Source organism: Oreochromis aureus, linkage group 10 (genome assembly GCF_013358895.1).
Source record: "Oreochromis aureus strain Israel breed Guangdong linkage group 10, ZZ_aureus, whole genome shotgun sequence".
NCBI classification, from domain to species: domain Eukaryota; kingdom Metazoa; phylum Chordata; class Actinopteri; order Cichliformes; family Cichlidae; genus Oreochromis; species Oreochromis aureus.
The window spans coordinates 11,949,969-11,971,432 of record NC_052951.1 but is presented as its reverse complement, the minus strand read 5'-3'; the positions used below and the strand labels follow the sequence as shown (position 1 = coordinate 11,971,432).

The following is a 21,464-nucleotide window of genomic DNA, read 5'->3' as shown; positions in this document are numbered from 1 at the left end:
TTCTTACGCGAAACAGCACCGGCGATTGCATCAAACTCACCGTTGTCTCGTGTGCGCGACCGGCCCAGCGTTATGTGGGCACAACAATGGACAGAATAATTATTGAAAAAGCAACGTGGTGAACCGGGAGGAGAAGACGACTGAGCAGATTTTTTTTTCTTTTTTTAAACACACGTCTGAATCTCGCACGGGTGAAGAAAGCGTTGCGGGAACAGAAATCGGATTGTTCTATTGTTCGGGATATTTATTTCTTGCCTTTCCCGTGTTTGATTTCAGTTAAAACCTTAGTGCAAGGAAAAAACAAAACAAAACAGGAGAAATCCAGACATGGGTGAAGGATATGGTATTCAGATGAGCACATCGCACAAATTGTAGAGGTGTCGGTTTCATGTGCGAATAGTTCCGACCCACAGTGCATTCTCTGCGGCTGCTTATGCACATCAGGCGGCGGCGAGGGCTGCGGCAAGAGCTGGCCTGACAGATGCAAGAGGAGAAAGGGGGAGAAATGCAATGGTATGTATCCTACGTGCTCCCTCTGCTTTATTGGCTATTTCCTAGCGAAGCTGTCGAGTGCTACACCCCAAGACAGCTGGGTAAATACATTCCCGTGAAAGGTTGTCTGTCTGTCGGTGTGCAGGAGGTAAGGCTATCTCGGCTCTCCGGCGCTGCCATTTCATTATGTAGACAGCAGGCCTGGCGTGGTCACCCCTCTCTGTGCACCCTCAAGCCCGTGTTAACTGTTAATCCTTTTGCAGAACATATAAGGTTACACAATCTTAGCTTTTAAAAAGTAGGTTGTACGAAGGGAATTGATTAAAAAGGGCGCTTTGGTATGATGGCGTTTAGGTAAAGGCATGCTGGTTGGTTTTTTTTTCTTTATTTGAAAAGAACTTGTCTGCTCATTTGGATATCAGGCCTAGCTCAGCTGAGCTGTTTGGACTGTCCATGTTTGCTTCTGACCCCACCATGAATGTGTAGTCATGGTCATATGGCAGGTTAAATATTTCTTCATGACTCATGCTTTTTTTGTTTTGTTTTTTTAAATGTAGGATTTTTCACTTCAGGAAATTTTATTACACATTAATTAACCTCTGCATATGGTTTATTTTTTATTTTTTTGGATCACATTATGTGCTGACTATTGTAGCAGAATTGCATCAGTGCTATAATAATAATGGAAGCATTAGTCAGTGCCATAAAATTGGCAGTAACATTAAGTGTCTTAAAGGTGTGAGCAAGTTCGTAGCCCTTTGGCAATGATGGTAAGTGTGACTAAGGCTGTTTAATAAGCTCTTCATTCATTTTTTTGGTCAGGGAAGATGCTTTTAAAGATAGCTACTGTTTCCCTTAGGCTGAAGAGTGTTGACTGAGGCGCTTTCACCATAGTCATTTTAATGCTTGTCACCCCACTCACTGATCAGCTGAGGTCGTCATTTTAACAAAAAGGGGAAAAAAAGTACCACTCCCAACATGTTTCTCCAGGGATTAATGTCATCTTTTGATCCTCTTTAGATGTTTTAAGGAATTCTGGAGATCAGTACAGCCGGTGCTGAAATGAGTCGATTAAATAAATTTGTCGATCAGATAAAAGATTATTCAAAAATTTAAATGAAGCGCAGTCAAGTGTACTTGCCCATTTTATTCAGTTCATTAATGGAATGTGCAAAAATGAGCCTTCTTCCTTATTTGAGATTGTGTTTGGCCCCCTGCAAGGAGACCACATCGCTGGTATTCCTGTTATCATATGTCTGTTTTCCTTACGCTTTGCTGGTGGCAGGATATATGCCAGTGTGCATATAATATTAATGCAGTGATGTCGGGCAACTTGAAATCAATTAAAAATAATGAGAACCAGTATTGGTTGGTGTTACGGGTTCTTTGTGGCATTTACCATTGAGAGGATTCATCAGTCTTTGTCAAACAAAGGGAATAAGCACAAAATGGATTATTATGTGCCTACTTTATTATTATAGATAGATCTGTTGTTAAGAAGGATAAAAGTAAAAAAAAAATGCCTCATTCAAACTGACAAGTACATTTTTACATCTTAAAGTAGCATAATGATATTTACTTTTATTATTATAGCCGCTTAAGGGGAAGAAGGGCCTGACATTTGCCCAATCATTCTACTACATTATACTGTTTTGTTTTCCCCCTTTAATTCAAAATGAGTTTTTGGTTGATTGCTTAGTTTGTCTGATTTCATTTTTTTTGTGTGTTCTCTGTTTCTTTTGACAGGATCTGAATCACGCAACGAGTGAATGAAAGAACCGTCTCCTGATATCACTGCGGCACTGTCTATTATGATTTAAGCCCCAGCAGACGAAAGAGAAATCTGATCTCCTTTGTAGATCAGCAACTTTATGGACAAACATTCAAGTGAACTCCTTTATACAGTGCCTGTTTAAGGCAGGATGAGTGTCAGCAGGCTATGATGGCCAAAAAGCAAGATGTGCGGTCGCCCATTTACAACCTCATTGTGGTGGGTTTGTCCGGAACAGAGAAAGAGAAGGGGCAATGTGGGGTTGGCAAGTCCTGCTTGTGTAATAGGTTTGTGCGTCCTAGCGCTGATGACTTCTACTTGGATCACACGTCCGTGTTGAGCACCAGCGACTTTGGGGGTCGAGTAGTCAATAATGATCACTTCCTGTTTTGGGGGGAGGTGTCACGGGTTCTCGAGGAGGGGCCCGAGTGCAGGATGCATGTTGTGGAGCAGACCGAATTCATCGATGACCAGACGTTTCAGCCGCACCGTAGCACTGCTATGCAGCCCTATATCAAACGGGCAGCAGCAACCAAGCTGGCCTCAGCAGAGAAGCTCATGTACTTCTGTACGGATCAGCTGGGTCTGGAGCAAGACTTTGAGCAAAAACAAATGCCGGAGGGTAAGCTGCAGGTCGATGGCTTCCTCCTTTGTGTCGATGTAAGCCGTGGCATGAACCGAAACTTTGACGACCAGCTGAAATTTGTCTCAAACCTATATGGTCAGCTGAGCAAGACTAAGAAGCCCATTGTGCTGGTCCTCACCAAATGCGACGAAGGAGTAGAGCGCTACATTAAAGATGCACATACCTTTGCTATCACAAAAAAGAGTCTACCAGTAGTTGAGACATCGGCACGTTCGAACATAAATGTGGACCTCGCCTTTCTCACTTTGGTTCAGCTTATCGATAAGAGCAGGGGCAAGCCTAAGATCATCCCATACTTTGAGGCCCTAAAACTCCAGAGTCAGCAGATAGCTTCTGCTAAGGATCGCTATGAATGGCTAATCAACCGTATAGTAAAGAATCATAACGAAACCTGGCTAAACACCAGTCGACGCATGAACAACTCCCCAGAGTACAAAGAATATGTCTTCTTGGAGGGAACGGCTAAATGCAAGAAACTTTTTCAGCAGCATGTCTACCGTCTGAAGCAGGAACATATTGAGAGGCGTCGAAAAATATACGTAAGCACTCTTCCTTTAGCACTTAGCTCTTTAGTGCCTGACCTGGATGAGATTGATCAGCTGAGCTGGTCTGGGGTACAGAAAGTCCTTGAGTCCAAGCAACACTTCACCCACTGGTTTGTTGTTCTCGAGGACTCGCCATGGGAGGATACGTCTCACATCGACAACATGGAAGATGAGCGAATCCCTTCTGACCTGTTGGAGACTGCTGAAGCAGAAGAAATTTTTAATGCCCACCTGGAGCATCTGCGCAATGAGTGCAAACGGGCGGAGATGAGGCAAGAGTTTAAGCAGAGACTGGCTTCCTCCCCCTTCGTCACACCTGGTAAACCTTGGGAGGAGGCCCGGAGCTTCATCATGAATGAAGAGTTCTACCAGTGGCTTGAGGAGCCAGAATACCTTGATCTCTATAATCGGCACCAGAAGGAGATCATTGACCGTGCTAAAGAAGACTTCCAGGAGCTTCTGCTGGAATACTCTGAGCTTTTTTATGAGCTTGAAGTGGATGCTAAACCCAGCAAGGAGAAGATGGGGGCAATCCAAGAGGTTCTGGGGGAGGAGCAGAGGTTCAAGGCGCTACAGAAGCTTCCTGCCGAAAGAGATGCTTTGGTATTAAAACATATCCACTTTGTCTATCATCCCACCAAGGAGACCTGCCCTAGCAGTCCACACTGCGTAGACTCTAAGATCGAGCAGCTGTTAGCGTCACGTTTTCCCTCCCATTACCCCTTTTTTGACGTGAAAGCTCATTTTGGGGAAACCAAGGCTGACAGAATAAACCTCGTTATACTAGGGAAGGATGGACTAGCCAGAGAATTTGCCAATGAGATTAGAGCTCTCTGCACAAACGATGACTGGTATGTGTTAGACGGGAAGATGTACGAACTGACACTGCGACCTATTGACGGAAATGTACGTCTTCCGGTAAATTCTTTCTACACCCCCACTTTCACTCCTCATGGGTGTTTGTGTTTGTATAATTCAAAAGAATCACTTTCTTATGTGGTGGAAAGCCTCGAGCGACTTAGGGAGTCAACTCTGGGCCGAAGAGATAGCCAGCTAGCACAGCTGCCGACTTCACTCCTTTTAGTCACTAAACGAGGTGTAGGATCATACGTTGATATAGGTGGTGACACTGCCTTAAACTTGATAACACAGGGGCAGCAGGTTGCAAGGAGATTGCAGTGTAGCTTTTTAGACCCTGCCTCCCCCGGTGTGGGCTACGGCCATAACATAAGCGAGACCCAAATAAACCAGGTGCTGAGGGGCCTTCTGGATATTAGGAGGAGCACATCTTTTAGTAGCAGCTCCCCACCCCTCCTCCCTGAGCCTCCAGGTCTCCGAGACTCTCAGCCAGTCCCAGAGGCAGACCTTCGCATTGTCATGTGCTTAATGTGTGGAGACCCCTACGACACAGAGCAGCTCCTGTCGCCTTTCTTAATGCATCAGCACTGCAGACCCATGTCTAATAGCGGCACCTCCGTGTTGCTGGAGCAGACAGTTGGTGGACATAAGCTGGCTATAGAGCTCTCTCTGCTCTCATACCACGCCTCCTTCACTTTGAGGAAGAGCAGGTTAGTGCACGGCTACATTGCAGTCTACTCGGTCTCCCGAAAGGCCTCCCTGGAGACCCTTTGTGCATTCTTGTGCGAGGTGCAGGACATCATCCCTATTCAGCTGTTGGCAGTTGGAGATAGCCAGGCAGAGCTCACTGACAGCGATTATGCCTGTGAACAGCTGATCCAGGGGGAGGAACTAGCCCATGAGATTGAGGGTCGCTTCAACAGCGTGGTTTGTGGGTCTGGGGGGGTGGTGGGAGGCCTCCACAGGATAGAAATGTTTCATCCATTTCTGATGGAGGTAGTAGAGAAGCGTAACATCGTGGAGGCAACGCACATGTACGATAATGTAGCTGAAGCGTGTACCAATGAAAATGTCTACTCCCCACGCTGCAGCTCTCCTAGTCCTGTCACTATGTTCCTGGATTCCGAGGACGACGTAGAGCCGTCGCCACCGTACTACGATGGCACGCTCACATCTCACAGTAGCGGCTTCAACATGCCCGACTTAGATTCCAGTGACATCTCCGTCATATCTGATATCAGGGACTTTGAGAACAAACTGAACAACAAAGTACCCCCCCAAGTGAGAGTTAAACCAGGCGTCACCTTCGATTTCCGGAAAATGAGCCGTAACCCATATATCGACACGCTGGGTCATCGGCGGTCCTTACCCTCTGCTGTCACCTGGGTTCCTGGTGGCGACATGGGATACGATCCCTCAGACTACGCCGAACCCATTGACGCTGTTACAAAACCCCGCCCAAGCAACGAAGAGATCATCTACTCGGTACCACATGACAGCACACAAGGAAAAATCATCACCATCCGCAACTCAAACAGGATGCACTCCAATGGAAACGGCTCAGACAGCGAAGCGGACAGCAGCTCTCTGGAACGAAGGAGGAAGTTCTCTGCAATTGGCGTGAAGCCTCGTCTTTACCGTGACCGCTCTAAGCGGCTGGGCAAGTTCAGTAGCTTTCGCACGAGCTTCATAGGCAGTGATGACGAGATGGGAGCTCTTCCAAAGTCCAAAGAAGATGACTTTGGGACCCTTAAAGGTGAAAGTCTAGTGAATGAGGAGAGCGAAGACCCAAAGAAGAGGAACATTCTGAAGAGCCTGCGGCGGACAGCCAAGGTGTGTTATTATTGCAAAAAGCCATTTTTCATGTTGCATAGCTTTCAAATTAGTGTAATGACTGTACATTTTGTTAGAAGCCATGGAGTGCACCTTGGTGTCAGCGTAATTATTGCTTTGAGATACTAAGAGTTTCGTTCTTTTTCTTTTTTCCTGCAGAAAACTAGACCAAAGCCCCGTCCAGCTATTCCCAAGCCCTTGGAGAGCAATTACTTCGGGGTCCCCCTGGCGAATGTGGTATCCCCAGACAGACCGATCCCTCTCTTCATTGAAAAGTGTGTCCGCTTCATTGAGACAACAGGTAAGTGCCTTTTTTTTCTTGTTAATTAACAGCTTATTTCGTGCTGCTGTTCCTTACATGTACGCTAAATTGTGTTTAAAGTTTCATTCAGAGAAATTCTCATTACACTCCTCACTTATCAGGTTTTTAATTTGTACTTTTGGTAAAGGTCTTTTATGGAATTTATTTTAGTGATTAATCATCTTCACATTCCTGCAGAGTTCCTAAACCCATGCACCTGCTCATGACAATAATGCAATGTGAAATTAATACTAGGGTGCGTTTAATCTTCAGCATCTGTTTAATCTTCGGCGTCTGTGTTGCCTCGTCTGTTTGCAAAGGGGCTGATGAAGTGTTTGTGCTTTGCTTCTTTCCCACTGTGACACCCACCCACGTCTTTCCCCTTTCTCTGCTTCGCTCGTTTTCCTTCAGGCCTGAATACGGAGGGTTTGTACCGCGTAAGCGGCAACAAGTCGGAGATGGAGAGCATGCAGAGGCAGTTTGAGCAGGGTGAGTTGCTCATCGTACTTGTTTGAACCAGCTGTAATTATGTGACTGCCTAATCAAAACATGAGCAGAGTTACTGGAAGAAAGTGACACAGAACTCATTGCTCATTCCCGATGAACGCTACGACTGACGGGCTTTAACTGTCATTCTCCCTGTGCAGACCACGGATTAGACCTAGTGGAGAAAGACTTCTCCATAAACACTGTGGCTGGAGGCCTCAAAAGCTTCTTCTCTGAACTGCCTGAGCCCCTGGTGCCTTGTGCTCTGCAGGTGGACCTACTGGATGCTTTCAGTAAGCAAACACTGCTGGGCTGGGAGAGTCTTTACTAGAACATAAAAAGATTATTTCTTTAGAGAGGAACAGGGGTGGGAAGGTTTTGGCAGAGCTGCTCCATTTTAGGTGTTTTAGTCTTGACAAACATTTTTCTGACGGCGTAGAGAGACGTTTCAGCTTTAAATCACTGTGTGTGATGAAGTCTTAAAAAAAACATCCTGTTTGTGCAGAAATCAGTGACAGAGAACAGAGGCTGTATACCATGAAGGATGTCCTGAGGAGGTTCCCCAAGGAGAATTATGATGTCTTCAAATATGTAATGAACCACTTACACAAGTAAGTCCCCTGTTTACGGTTTAAATCACTTTCATGCGTTGTCATCTCCTATTTTTTGTTTGTTTGTTTTTTACTCTTCCTCCACTATATGAGAAGGAATCAGTCAGTGTACCTTTCTGTGTTTTCTCAGGGTGAGCCAGCTGAACAGGATGAACTTGATGACCAGTGAGAACTTGTCCATCTGTTTCTGGCCCACCCTCATGAGGCCAGACTTCTCCACCATGGATGCTCTGACTGCCACGCGCACCTACCAGACAATCATTGAGACCTTCATCCACCAGTGTGCATTCTTCTTCTACAACCAGCCCCTCCTCGACTCCCCCACCGGCCTGGCGGGCCTCCCTGCCTCGCCCACCACCACCCTCGGCGGGAGCTCTGCCTACTCTTGTTACCGCTCCTCTCCACCTCACACCACCCCTCACTTCAGCCCCTTGCAGCAGTCCCCACCCACCACCCCCCAGTCTCCCCTGCAGTCTCTGCTCCCTCCCCTCCACCAGCACCCCCATGCCCACCATTCCCCCGCTGAACAGGAGACACTGTGAGAGACAATGAAACCATGTGTGCCCATGATGATGCTGGACCTTATCACCAACACACACTAAAAAAAAAAAAAAAAAAAAAAAAAAAAAAAAAAAAAAACAAGTAAAAGAAAAAAAATGTGCACATGCACATTTCATTTTTGATCATGATGGACAACCCAGGTTATGAGGACTGGAGATGGAAAGTGTCTGAGAAACTTCCCCAACCTGCCAATTATGTTCATGCTTGTGTGCGTCGGAGTGGAGGCTACCATTACCAGTGAAGCTCCTTCCGCCCTCTGATCTTCTGGATGAGTGGATGTCAGGTCAGAGAAGTGGAGGGCAGGGGTCACCGTCACAGCGAGTCACCACTCATCCTATAATACAAAGAAATAGAAACCTCTATGCCAAGCTGGAAGAGAAAGACTCGGGGCCACCGTGTTTTTAGTATGTGTAAAAACTGTTTTTAGTTTCTTTTTCTCTTGAAAGTACTGCCACTGGATTTATAGACTGGTCCTCTGTAGGTCCTTTGGGCAGCAGTTTGCTCCATATAGCAGAGTTTCCTCTGTGTCTGCCTTTTGGGTTTCTGTCATCGGCTCTACTTGAGGGGTCAGCATGGGGATGGGAGGGAAGGGAACGGTTGGGAGTAACACATCCAGGGATGCACTTTAATGATCACTGTTGGGTTTTTTCTCCTCAAAAGGGGTTTTTCTTTTTTTTTCTTTTTTTTGGACATATTGTTTTTTTTCTTACGTGTTTTTAATTTCACAGCTCAAACAGCCATACCCATTGCCACGACAGAGCTCTGGCAGATCAAACTTTGTTTACATCAGACCTGTTTTTTGTATCCACAAACTTATCTGAAGCACTTTTTTTTTTTTAATAGTGTAGTGTTTAAATATGAAGAAATGCCACACGGATTCATTGTTCATGTTTGTTTGTGTAGTGGTCGAGTGTGGCATCAGTGCAGGCTTGTGAAACAAGATCCTTTTTGTAAAAAAAAAAAAAAAAAAAAGAAAAGGAAAAAAAGTGGATCCGGTGTGGGTGGGTGGGGGTTTCCCATTTTAGGTTGGTGGGAAATCCAAATCCGCTCGTGTTCCTCATTCATCCAGCCATGTGAAAAACTCGTTTTTGTTTGTCCTCTTTTCTAGCTGTTGGTCGATCAGAGTGGGCGTATTTAGGGATGCTTGGTTCGATTAGGCCGTTGGAATATCAGCGAAGGCTTTTGCCTGCCGTCGGTCAAGTGAAGGAGAAAACTTTTGCCATTTTGAATGTGTAACCCAGCCACGCCATACATGCAAATTTTACGCTAGCATCTGTTGTCCACGTAAACCAAACACTTGAAACATGATAGGTTTCCGGACGTGTTGCTGTGGCTGTTTATCAAACTGAGCTCTTTGTATCCATGTACTATTAACTCTGAAGGTTTAGTATTCTCAACGCGCTGTCACTGCTAGTCCTGCTATTGAAACACAATGACCAGTGGAAGTGAAGTACCTGCGGATCGAGACGTTCACGAAGCACCCGTGGCAGTTTACTTGCTCTAGTTGATTAGTTTTGTGCTGCAATATCGTCCTTCATTTTCGCTGAAAACAAGCAGCACTGATAATGAAGGCCTAACAACTTTAATAACGGTTAAGTCCATGAGAGGAAGCACTGTCTCTTTCAATGAAGGTGAGAGATGTGGACCACCAGAGGACAGCGGCTCTGCTGTAGTTCTCGGTTGCTATGACCACAGCATAGTGGGATCAACTGTATGAATATTTAGGATCAACAATTACTGGTACTTTTTGGGATCATAATGCTGTTGGAAGTCAGTCATTTTACCTGTTTGTCAGGAGTATAAAATGAGGGCCTTCCTCAAACTGCGCAGTGCTTGCAGCTGAACCTGGCACAGAACCGACCAGACAACACGATTCCCTGGAGTATATAAATGTTACGGCATCGCTCGCGATGCCCATCCTCAGCAGATCCTGCCGTTCGCTGAGGCAAAAAAAAGTGAGTGCGTACTACTCTATGATGGTTGTTTATTTGTATGTTTGGGGGGAGGGGAGGGGGACACCACCTTTTAGTCAATGGTAGAAAACATTTCTAGTGTGTATTTCAATGATTGAAAGTCCATTTTTACAATTTTGTGAATGGTTCGAGGCCACCTGAGTTTAGTGCATGATTTAAAAAAATAAATAAAACACACACATACACACACACACACACACACATGGACACACCAGGGGAGAAGGATGAAAGCCTCCCTCCCTGTTTTAAAACGTGAAATTAGAAGAAAACCAATACTGAAGTGAAAATAGCTGCAACGTGAAAGTTGATGTACTGTGCACCAGAAGCAAACCATGGAATTTGTCTGACTGAGAATAGTGTTTGAAGATGAAGGCCTTATGTGAACTGTATAATAGTTAATAAATTAAATCTTGTAAAATTGTCCCCAGTTTTGTCGCTGCTGCGTCTGTGTCCCATTGATCCTTTTCTCCGTTCAGGTTTGAAATGAGATTGGAGCTCCACTGGTAAAAGCGCATTCTTTTGATTATACTTTGCGAAGCCACACAATAGCAGTCAGATGAAGGTTGTCACAACAGTAGAGACCAAGGAATTAAAAAATATCAGTCATCCCATTTTTTAAGTTAAAAAAGTCACTGTTGTGGGAAAATGGAGCGGAGGGCTAATGACAGTTTTTGAAAAGCCATTCTGCACCGTGCTCCCATCTGACAACATATAAGGCTGTTATTTTCCACTTTTTAGCTGTGGAGTAAATAAGTGTGCTTTTTCTATTACTACTATTTTCTTGATTGACAGCTTAATAAACAAGCACAGCAACGCATGAATAGTCTACATGGCTGCTGGCACATACTGCCAAGGACAATGATTGAAGATTGTGTTGTATGAAACTTTTAATATAATAATCATCATCATCATGATAAGGTTATTCTCCACAGCATGCATGCAGAAATACCTTTACAGTAGTAGTAGGAGCTATTAGTCAAGCACACATGGTGCTTGTGACTCTGAAAAGCATCAATTATTCACAGTGTATCCGTCATGAGTGACTGCACGCTTTTGGGAGAGTGCTGTCGTCACAGTATCTGTTAACCTCTGTGGGGAAGGGTCAAACATTATAGCGTTATGTCGCCCTCTTGTGGCCGTAGATCTGACACAGTGGGTGGGTGTTTCATTACATCTAATGCATTCTCGTCCATATTGTACAGTTTTCTGGCGAATCTTTACAAGCGTGTGTGTTTCTGTGTGTGTGTCCTTATGTACTGGCGTTTCAATACATGCTACTCTTAGTGCTCTTTCTATGGGATTTACTTATTACGGTGGGCTTGTGAAAACACGATCATTTCTGTGGCTTAAGAACTTCTTGAAGTGTCAGAAAATAAACCACATGATGTCCTAATAATATTACCTATAATGGCTCCACTATTCAAATAAACCTAAGAAATCCTGAGGTGTAGAATTCAGTATTTTGGACACTCATCGAGTCAATTCTTTTTCAGTCTTTCTCTTTCCAGTATGCAGATCTGAAGGAAGTACAAGCAGAAGGTCATTAGCGCATATATCTAATCAGCCAATCACATGATTGAGAATGGATTCTTGATGGATTTGAGCATATATATAAATGCATAAAGAAAGGCCCGCTGAAATGAACATCAGAATGGCGATCTCTAGTTTACAGAGAATGGTCTGATATCAGAGATCAGAGGAGAATAGCCAGACTGCTTTGAGCTGACAGGAAAGCAACAATAACTCGAATTACAACTCTTTGCAACCAAGTTATGCAGAAGAACATCTCTGAACACACAACACATCAAAGCTTTAAGCAGATGTGCTACAGCAGCAGAAAGCCGCACAGGTTTCCACCTCTGTCTAAGAACAGGAAATGGAGGCTTCAGTTTGCACGGGCTAAAAACTGGACGATGTCTGGTTGTCTGGTTTGATAGGTCTTGATTTCTTGCAGCATTTGGTAGGGTCAGAATTTAGTGTAAACAATATGAAAGCATAAAACACCATGTTTTACTAACATCTACTTATTTCTGTTCTTGGATTTCACTAGAGAGGCTTTGCACATTTCAAAATAATCCTTGTTTGTCATATTCTGAGTCTAGGTCCATTCCCTCAGTTCATTGTCTGCCTAAATCTGTTTTAGCTTCTTTCCCCTCTTTTAGGCCAGCTGTCTAAGAAGGGTTTGATCAGGATGGGCTCTTGTGCTTAGCGCCACAACTGTGTACCTGAGAAGACCTTTTCGAGGATATTAGGCATCATAAGGAGCCAAGTGTAGAAAAATCTGTCTTGTAGAGAATCTTTCAAACAGTTTTTTGATTTTCATGAGTTTTTGGCTCATGGAAATCCATGGAAGATGACCTTTAGAGAGCATCCACCATAACAACAGCATACATATGACAAAACAGAAGGTCAACCACCAAATGTAGTCTCTTAAAATGTTGTATGATGTCAGTCTGCCACAGATTACCACAATTATGTAACTTTTCAAGACTTTTTCATTCACGTGGCAGCTCATTTACTATATGTATATATTTATATATATATGTTCATGAACACTGGTTTGGCTGTAAACTCCATGCGTGTGTAGGTCCAGACATTTTCACAAGACATACAAACAGTCCTCTAGATAATGACAGAAGCCGTGACATATGAAAGATAGCTTTATTGCACAAGGTGTTAAATGATCTTTTTAGTTTTTGCTTTCTTTTCATAGAAAATGTACCTTTGAACACAAGCAATTGCTGTAACAAGCAACTCAAACAAATGTTTGGGATACCCTCAACATTTTTTTTTTAAGTTTGGATTTTCATACACTTTTTCCCTTCAATTTTTCCCTTTTAGCAAGCATGCAATGACTTAATTTGAGGATGAACAAAATATAAAAGAATGCTAATTTAAAAAAAAGGAAACAGGACAAATGACAACATCAAAAGACTTTAAAAAAAGAATAAAAATTCAACAAATTAGTATCAAAAAACGTAAAGGGAAAGAAAAAATGTTTTTTTTTTTACCCATTTCAGAAGTAAAATACTTTTTTTTGATATTATTTCAATTTTGAAACTGGGGCATTCAACCCTGATGTGTCCCCTGATTTATTCTGACGAAAAAATAGCTCTTCATACAAAACTGTGTATATGTACAAGACTTAATCTATAAACAACACTGACAAAGGTAGAGATGATGGATCTTGTATGAATAGGATGTTGAATTTTTTTTTACTTAAATTTATCTGAATGGGGTTTAAATGACAGGAGCCTGAACGATTCAAGTTTACAGACAGACTCCTGTCCAGTATATACACAATACAATAGTACTTTGTGTGACCAAAAGAGCTATGAGTCCCTGATTTTCACTTGGCTGAACTAGTTTTAGCCACAGGCCACATAGCTTTGTACCGTTTGGCCTCTGGTACCAAAGAATTTAGACCGAACAAGTTGAACGGAAAATCAAAACGTGAAAATCAACCGAAGAACAGATTCCCCTCCCCCTAAACAAACAAACAAGCAAACAAAGCAAATGGATAAATAAATATGAACCCACAAAACCGCTGCTGTGGAAATGCTTCAAAAAACCAATCCAATAGGTTCTTGTGTGAATGCATGTTAGCGCAAAAAATGGAGGGGCATCGAGATGAAGAAAGTGTGGCGTTTACAGTACTTAAAACAGGACAACAACAATGATATCGATCATATAATTTTCAAAACTGAACTCCCTGACATATAACATCTCTCGACATTAGATTATCTTACTTCATTCACATCATGACTGGGACTCCTTCAGCTAGTTGTCTTTTTAATCTACGAAGAGCAAAGCCTAGCTGTGTGGCACGGCTGACGGAGAAGTTGGCAGGATGCTCTATCCGTGACTGTCAATCTCTGCCGCCCGTGCCACAAATAGAAGCCTTAATACTCTATAATAACTAAAAGTCTGTGACCACTTTGCAGCAAACCTTCTCCCAGCATAAAACTTACTCGGGGATCCTCTGAGACACTGATTTGGTTTCTGAATGTTATTGTATTTACCAGCCACTCAGGCTACTGACACGCTTAATAAAAAGTCAAGGAGCCTATATCCTCATGGGTAGACTTATATTATTACAGAAATCCTGGAAGGCCTTGTGTCATGATTGTTTTCACCAAACAACCAAGGAGGCATTGCGATCCAAGGATGTCGTGTTCTGCTGCACTGTCTCGCTTCTCCCATGACACCGTGCGGATAGGAAAGCATCCCTCTGTCCAAACGTAAGCAAAACACCCTTCTGCTAGTCGCCCTACATACAGTAACATACAAAACATCCTGTATATATACTAAACATTTTCTCTCTTTAGTCGAACCTTCTTTTTTTTTAATTTCTCTTTTTAAAATTTCATGATTGAGCGATTGTCTCGTTCTTAGAATTTGACATTAACATTAAATTGCTGTATATAATACTACACTATTGTAGTATGTAAAATTTATACTTTGTCATAATTTCACTTAAATGTCAATAATATACCTACATAGAAATATATATGTAAATTCTTTATAATACCAAATATTCTGTATTTGTAATGTGAGAAATTATAGCTGGTTCATTTGGGTTGTCATGATTTGTTTAAGTTAGACAATGTTCAGCTGCAGAGTGATGTGTGGAGGATGCTAATGTGACTAAAATCTTCTTGGAAGGGAACCTGAATCATTACTTTTGGGAATCAACATTGTAGAATCTGCCAATAGCATTATGGGGCTTTAAGAGACACAAAGAGGGTGAAAGATACAGTAAGAAGAGGGAACTTAATCGGAAGGCTTGCAAATTGACAATAATACTCAAACTATGGAGGACAGTGTGTGTGTGTGTGTGTGTGTGTGTGTGTGTGTATGAGACAGGAATGCCACACAGCTTCATACTGGCTATGGTAGTCTTCATATTCATAAACACAGAGGTTTTAGCTCCTCGGTTACAGTCAGTATTTCAAAATGACCACAGAATCGCTTCCTGGTTTTTCGCTGTGCAGCTCCTGCGGGAGCTGAGTGGAGCTGAGCACCAGCCGGCTGGAACTGTTAGTTGGAGTTAGTAGTCCTTTTATAAGAATCCCACATGAACATGAAAAGTAGGGTTAGCTGGGTCTCTGTCTGGGAGAACATCTTTCCCAAGGTAAATCAGACAGGATGCTGGGCAGTTCACCATTAATTGGGTTTGAAGAAAAAATGGTTGCATGCCCATTCAGACCCAGATCGCAGAGCGCCAGAGTGGGGCTGGCTGAGGAGTGGGACAGCAGTCTGTGCAGAAGAATGGACTACACCAGCGTGTATGACTTGGAGTAGGCCCCCACACTCTGTTTCTGCAACCTCCCCAGTGCAGAGGAGCTGCTCTCTAGGAGCGAGTCTCTGGAGCCCCCCACCTTGTTACTGTTGGTGGGGTTGCTGCTCGTGCTGGAAGTGGAAGCTGTTGCTGCATTATTGGAGCTGGGCATAGTGAGAGTCCTTTGAGGCAAGGTGGCAGTGCCAGAGCTCGCACCCAAGCTGCCCAGCCCAGAGTGGCCCAGTGTCTGGGCCTGCTGCTTCGCAGGGTCTAGAGTCTTGTGACGGCCCTGGGTGTGATACGCCCGCTGCGTCAAGCTGCGGATCGACGCTTCTCGCGGCGGCACTGCTGGGCATGGGTCATGCAGCTCCCCTTGCTTGCGGAAAAATGGGTCTGTCTTCATGTAAAGGGGTAGGTTACAGAATTCACCTAAAAAGGCCACAGAAGAGTCAGGACAAAACCATACAATTCATATATTCATATAAGTAATAACCACTTCCTATAACAGACACAAGTTGGATATTTTGCTTGTGTATCATAAGTCTGTTACGTGTATGCAATTTTTTGTGCTATTAAATATTTTTTGATTCATCCTTTTATTTTTGAATCATATTTTTGAATCATCGACAGTAGCAATAATTCATTGGCCTGCATATTTATCTTCATTTTGTAATAAAAACCTTTCTTTGTTTATACAAACTTTACACAGAGACCTTTTTATCCCCATTACAATATTTCCAGTCTGAATATTCTGACCTGATCGCACCTCTTTGCCCTTCATTGTGTATAATGAAAGGCAAATGGCAAAAGTACAGAACAGAGCAGGCATCAGTGATATGAAAGTAAGATATAGTATGAAAATGAGGAACTGATGTGGAAGTAGGTTGCAAAATGGCTTGGAACAAAAATCTAGTTGTTGTTTTAGCAACCAGTGGCTTTTTGTTACTCTCATCCTTGTGTGTCTTTAATTGTGGGCATGCAATACATACATAGGAGAAGCTGAAGTGTGTATGGGTGGCTTAACTGTAATTATGTGTAATTCTACATGTGCACTGAATGTAAAACAAGTAAAAACAACAAAACAAAAGAACAGCGTCCCCACATGGGACACACCTCTGATACTTACTTTTGTTAGCACGGTGGGGAATGGGCACAGCCACATTTTTACCGCGGTCGTAGTCCTGCGGTTTGGGTGGTGAGGCAGTGAAGCGGCAGATGCCTGGTTCAGAGGGTGTACTGAGGGAGGTCATGCTGTCTGCTGGGTCATTGGTACCTGTCGTCATTTGATCAGACGAGCTATCAGAGATAAAACATTCTGTGATTGTAAACTTGGCGTGCTGTAGGTGCTCCTCCAGCTTGGCGTGCTCATACGCCCTAGCCAGCTCCTCGTAGGTGGAGGACGCGCTCTCTGTGGACACCATGCTGTTCCGTCCCTTATCTGAAAGAAAAAAAGTGTCGTTTTTTTCAACCATTTACTTAGCTACTTAGTTACAAGAGAGTAAGTCTTCTTAATTTTAACCCACCTGTGTCCTGTGAGAGGCTGGCACTGTAGCTGTCACTCTCGGTGGCTGTGATGCCATGAGAGCCCATCGTCCGCCAGTCAGACGTCAGAGTTCGTGCAGAGGCTGTTGACTGACTTTGACTGGGGCGGCTAAGCGTCCACTGGCTAGAGTATCTGTTTCTAGAGCTGTGGGCTGATTTTATGCTCTTTCGTGACACTGGGTCTGAGATGAGAGAGGTCACAGGGATCAGAGAACATCTTAGTATCAAAGATGCTTGATATCCATGTATTAGCTGTCAATAAGCCTATATTTTCTCAAATGTATTGGAGATGCACTTCAATAAAAGGTCAAATCTGTTGTTCATATTTAAAGGCTGAAGCTATTTCACTGAAAGCTGTGACAAGCAGAACAAATATATATATATGTATATATATATATATATATATATCTGAACATAAAACATGAACATAAAACTCACTTGTGCCGGGCCGAATGTCTGACATGTCAATCAAAGGACCTGAATTCTGGATAAGGGCTTGGTGATGCAGGGAAACACCTGTACAGAAGTTCTGTGGATTCACTGACTGGCTGAACTCTGTGTCTGTCACCGGCACTGCTGCCTTGTCCTCTCCTGTTGCAAGTAAAGAAATAAACAAGTTACATAAAAATGCTAAAGATGATCTTTTAGAGGCTTCTAAAAACCCCACTATGATTGGCAGCTGTGTTGCTGTCAATGTGCGGTCACATGCCTATCTGTTTGATGCCTTCCTTGTCTTCAATGAGGAGCTGGACACGTGGGATGTCAATATGGAGCCTTGGTCCTTGAGGAGGACCCTTCACTGGAGTGTCTATGCTTCGATTGTTCTTGCTACATACAGAGACAAAAAACCAAAACACATATATTAAGCCTGAAATCGCTTGTAAGTGATTTATTTATGCAAAATACTGTTATTCTATACAGTGCACATAACAAATAAAGCTAGCTGTCTCTTACCTGATAAGCATCTCTGCAAGGCTCTTAGCATCTGCGAGAAGACGGTATAATTATATAATTAGACATATTTTTTTCAGCTTGTCACTTGTGTTAGTGATATATTAAATAGTTTCATTCCCACCTCTAAGTCGTTTGAGCCTCTTCTCCTTGCGTTTCTTTCGTATAATGAAGAGCAAAGCAACGCCAAGGGTAACCAGGATGACAGGAGAGCCGATAGAGAACAGTTTCTTCACATCGTCCCCCTCTCCACGAGCTGATTTAATGGGAGGGATTGTACCTAATGAGAGTAGAAGGAGAAGAAAAATTGGATAAAATTTACAAGGGTCAGTAACAGAAACATGGATGAGAGGAAAAAGATACACAAAGACCTGAAAAACTAGGAGAGACTTACTCCCATCGTAGTCAGTTGTGGCAAACTGGGAGGTCTGGTTGCCACACCCAGCGCTGTTGCAGGCCTTCATTTTGAGCTCGTACCAGGTGGCCTCTCGCAGCTCGCTGAGGAAAAGCTGATTTGTGGAATTGGCCTTGAGGCTCTGCCAGGCCCAAGTACCTTTGGGCCTGAAGTCCAGCATCAGGTCAGTGATGGGGCAGCCCCCGCTGGTCCAACCCTGAAGGTTGAGCCCTGCATGAGTGGAGTTGATGTGCGTTAGCAGAGGCTGGTCCTTGTTGAACACCGGTTCTGGAGAAGGAAAAGACACTAGGTTAGAAAGATAATCATAAATTAGCAATTTAAGATGTATTTATCTGTGATGCATTGACGGCTTCATGTTTGAGAAGAAAGTTGTAACTGCTGCTACAAGAACAGACAGTAAAGAAAAAGAAGATTTATTTCCACTTAATTCCAGCTTCAACACTTTTCCCTACACCGCTCACCTCTTCCATGCGTCTTTGCCTCAATGATCTCACTGATACGTCCTGAGCCCACACTGTTCTTGGCAGCCAACTTGACCTTGTACCAAGTTCCACAGCGGAGATTGTCCAACCTGAAGGAACGCTCGCTGGAGCTGATGAACACATCTCTCCATTCCTCAGTGTTGTCCACAGAATACTGCAGCACAAATCCTGCAGGCACACCAGCACACATTTATGTCAAACACAGCTACTAATGGTGGTGTATCCTTGCTGCAGCTCCATCTGTTGGACACCAGGGGGCAACAATCAGCTACAATTAGCCACAGCCGGCTGCGGTTTGACTTCCTTTTACCTAGAAACATAAGCTTGTTGCACAACTGGATAAGTACATATGACATCAAAAGTGTGAAGCACCCTTAAAAAACAGGTCAACAATATTTAAATACCCCTGATGGAGCTTCCTCCATTATCCCCAGGAATCCAAGCCAGGGTGATGGAGGAGGTGGAAGTAGTGGAGACAGTCAGACGAGGCTGGTCAGGAGGAACTGGATGTACACACACACAGACAATAACTTAGCACCAATACAGAAGTGTCTATTTCACTCAAATAAATCTTCTATTTCTTCTTACCTTGTACCACAAGGTTCACTATGATGGTGTCAAAGCCTAAGGTATTAGTGGCCGTACAGGTGTAGTACCCAGAATCCTCTGCTTTGACTAAGCGTAGCACCAGTGTACCATTGGATAAGATCTGCCGTTGGCTGTCAGCTGTCACAGGAATGGCAGAGTCCTCACTGATAAAGAGCAGACAGGTTATTCAGAATCAAGAGCCTTATATTTAAGTAGGCAGTTTAAAAAAAAAAAATCAAATTTTCCTCACAAGAAATAGCATCAGCATGTGTGCATGATATGTCTGATATCTAAGGGTATACAGTGACCACTCTGACCTGTCTTTGGTCCATTTAATTGTGGGAGTAGGCTCTCCCACTGAGCTGCAGGGCAGACGTACTTCCTTCATCCAGGGAGTGGTCACAGTGCCCCCAAATGACAGGATTTTAGCTGGGACTGCACACAAACATGCAACCAGTAAAACTTAACTCACATCTTTAGCACATGATGTTAAACTCAAATAGTAAGCATTACACCAAAATGACTCTATTCATACTTCAACTTGTCTTTCTGTGTCTGCTTTTGGATGATTAAGTGGGCCTGAATCCTTGCTCCCGAGGGATTAAAAAGCTGTACCGTAGTGTTTTAATGTAGCCCCCTGTCAAAACTCTTAGTCTCGAGTCTATCATTTCTCCATAAATCCTCCCCTCTATTGATTTTGCCTGCTATCTCTCTCCCCAAGGGTCATTTTACTGGATAGGCCCTGTTCATCACCACATAATTAACAACAGCGTTTCTTGCAACACAGCCGCTGCTCAATCAATACCACGGCTGTCAATCAATAGCAGAGATTGTACACAGAGCGAGAGGGAGGGAGACTGATGAAAGTGATCTGTGTAAAGGAGATCATGCTGCCAGTTCATAGCCATGTTTAGCGCGCTCTCCCTGATAACCTTTGCACAAATCTCTTTACCCTTCTTCTTTACAACTGGCATGCCTGGAGGACCCACCTTTCCCAGCAGGCTCCACAGTGACCTTTGCGCTAATGTTGCCTCTTCCAGCAGTTGTCACAGCTGCAGCCCAGATGAGGTATTGTTTACCGCGGGTAAGGTGCGTGATACGGTAGAAGAGCATCTCTGGGTTGGCCTCATACTCACTGGGAGCCTGGGACAGAGGGCACGCAATGTCATGTTAGCAAATAACACGGTAATATAACAGGAGTGGTGGCAGCTTGTGGACTTGATTAAAGTGCTACATTTTATAAAGCTACAAAGGAAATTAAGATGAACATAACATTAATTTAGGCTCTATTCTGTTTAAGTTTCGGTATAACATACGTGACACCAGGACACTGAAACTAATCCTCCTGCAGTTGACAGGTTAAACAATTTTTTTTACATCTGTCCTTTTCCTATTGTGACACATCAAAATACGCTCAGTGAAAAAGGAGGTGTGCAATTTTTCTTGAACACTGTCGATATCTTGAAACAACAGAAAAGCATACTTTTTGGAGAAATGAAGAGAAAGCCAAATACGCCTGTCAATGTCATCTGTTTGTTTAAAATTCTTATTTATTAGCCTCACTGGCAGCGTTTGCCTTGTGATAAAAGGCAGAAATGATACATATATTGTTTCTCGAATCACTTAAATCCAAAGCACAAACATAGAGTCCACTGAGATGTTTTGTCTCTGATACACTGACAGCAACTTGCATTTTTGACTCTTTCTCTATTTATGTCTTTCCCAAAATGTAAGGATGATACTGTGCATTATTTTTGCCGGATTTTCTCAGCTATGGCTGACCTCCTTATGGATTCCATTTCCACCCAAATCAACTTGTGAATTCATTGTCTGAACAACATAGATCTTATGCTGTATACAACTTGACATCATTTGAATGTTTTGAGGGAGTTAAAGCTTTTTGCAGAGCAAACTGAGTGTTAGGTTGTGAAGGAGAAACAGATGTGGTATTCTCTCTCTCTCTCTGTTTTTTTTTTTGTTCAGGCAAAACCCATAAAACCATGGTTTTTTTAAAAACAAAAACTATAGAAAATATGCACAGCCAGCAGTATGATTGCTCAGAATTGAACACAGGTTTTAGGTCAACACGAAAAAGGCAAAACAGAAAATGTAAACCTTTGTGCGGAGC

At 43.3% G+C, this 21,464-nt stretch overlaps 2 protein-coding genes across 5 annotated transcripts in view; one reads left to right on the top strand and one right to left on the bottom strand.

Annotated features, from left to right (window-relative positions):
• The first annotated feature begins 377 nt into the window (after positions 1-377).
• Positions 378-10,500, top strand: arhgap35b (Rho GTPase activating protein 35b). Its single transcript, XM_031752582.2, has 7 exons — positions 378-513; positions 2,239-6,145; positions 6,305-6,446; positions 6,858-6,935; positions 7,094-7,225; positions 7,438-7,543; positions 7,674-10,500. The coding sequence occupies exons 2-7, from the start codon at positions 2,432-2,434 to the stop codon at positions 8,083-8,085; spliced, it is 4,584 nt and encodes a 1,527-aa protein (XP_031608442.1). The 5' UTR covers positions 378-513; positions 2,239-2,431; the 3' UTR covers positions 8,086-10,500.
• Positions 10,501-12,734: 2,234 nt separating this feature from the next.
• LOC116330296 (Down syndrome cell adhesion molecule-like protein 1 homolog) overlaps positions 12,735-21,464 on the bottom strand; it is a 49,129-nt gene continuing 40,399 nt past the window's right edge. For all 4 annotated transcript variants that reach the window (XM_039617927.1, XM_031752563.2, XM_039617928.1 and 1 more), the window contains 13 exons: positions 20,326-20,479; positions 19,654-19,771; positions 19,337-19,500; positions 19,153-19,251; positions 18,728-18,916; positions 18,246-18,533; positions 17,976-18,131; positions 17,855-17,885; positions 17,610-17,728; positions 17,339-17,491; positions 16,882-17,082; positions 16,485-16,796; positions 12,735-15,787 (listed from right to left, as the gene is read on the bottom strand). In XM_039617927.1, the coding sequence (XP_039473861.1) occupies positions 15,354-15,787; positions 16,485-16,796; positions 16,882-17,082; positions 17,339-17,491; positions 17,610-17,728; positions 17,855-17,885; positions 17,976-18,131; positions 18,246-18,533; positions 18,728-18,916; positions 19,153-19,251; positions 19,337-19,500; positions 19,654-19,771; positions 20,326-20,479 (2,418 nt within the window). In that variant the 3' untranslated portion in view covers positions 12,735-15,353. The remainder of the gene's footprint in view (positions 15,788-16,484; positions 16,797-16,881; positions 17,083-17,338; positions 17,492-17,609; positions 17,729-17,854; positions 17,886-17,975; positions 18,132-18,245; positions 18,534-18,727; positions 18,917-19,152; positions 19,252-19,336; positions 19,501-19,653; positions 19,772-20,325; positions 20,480-21,464) is intronic.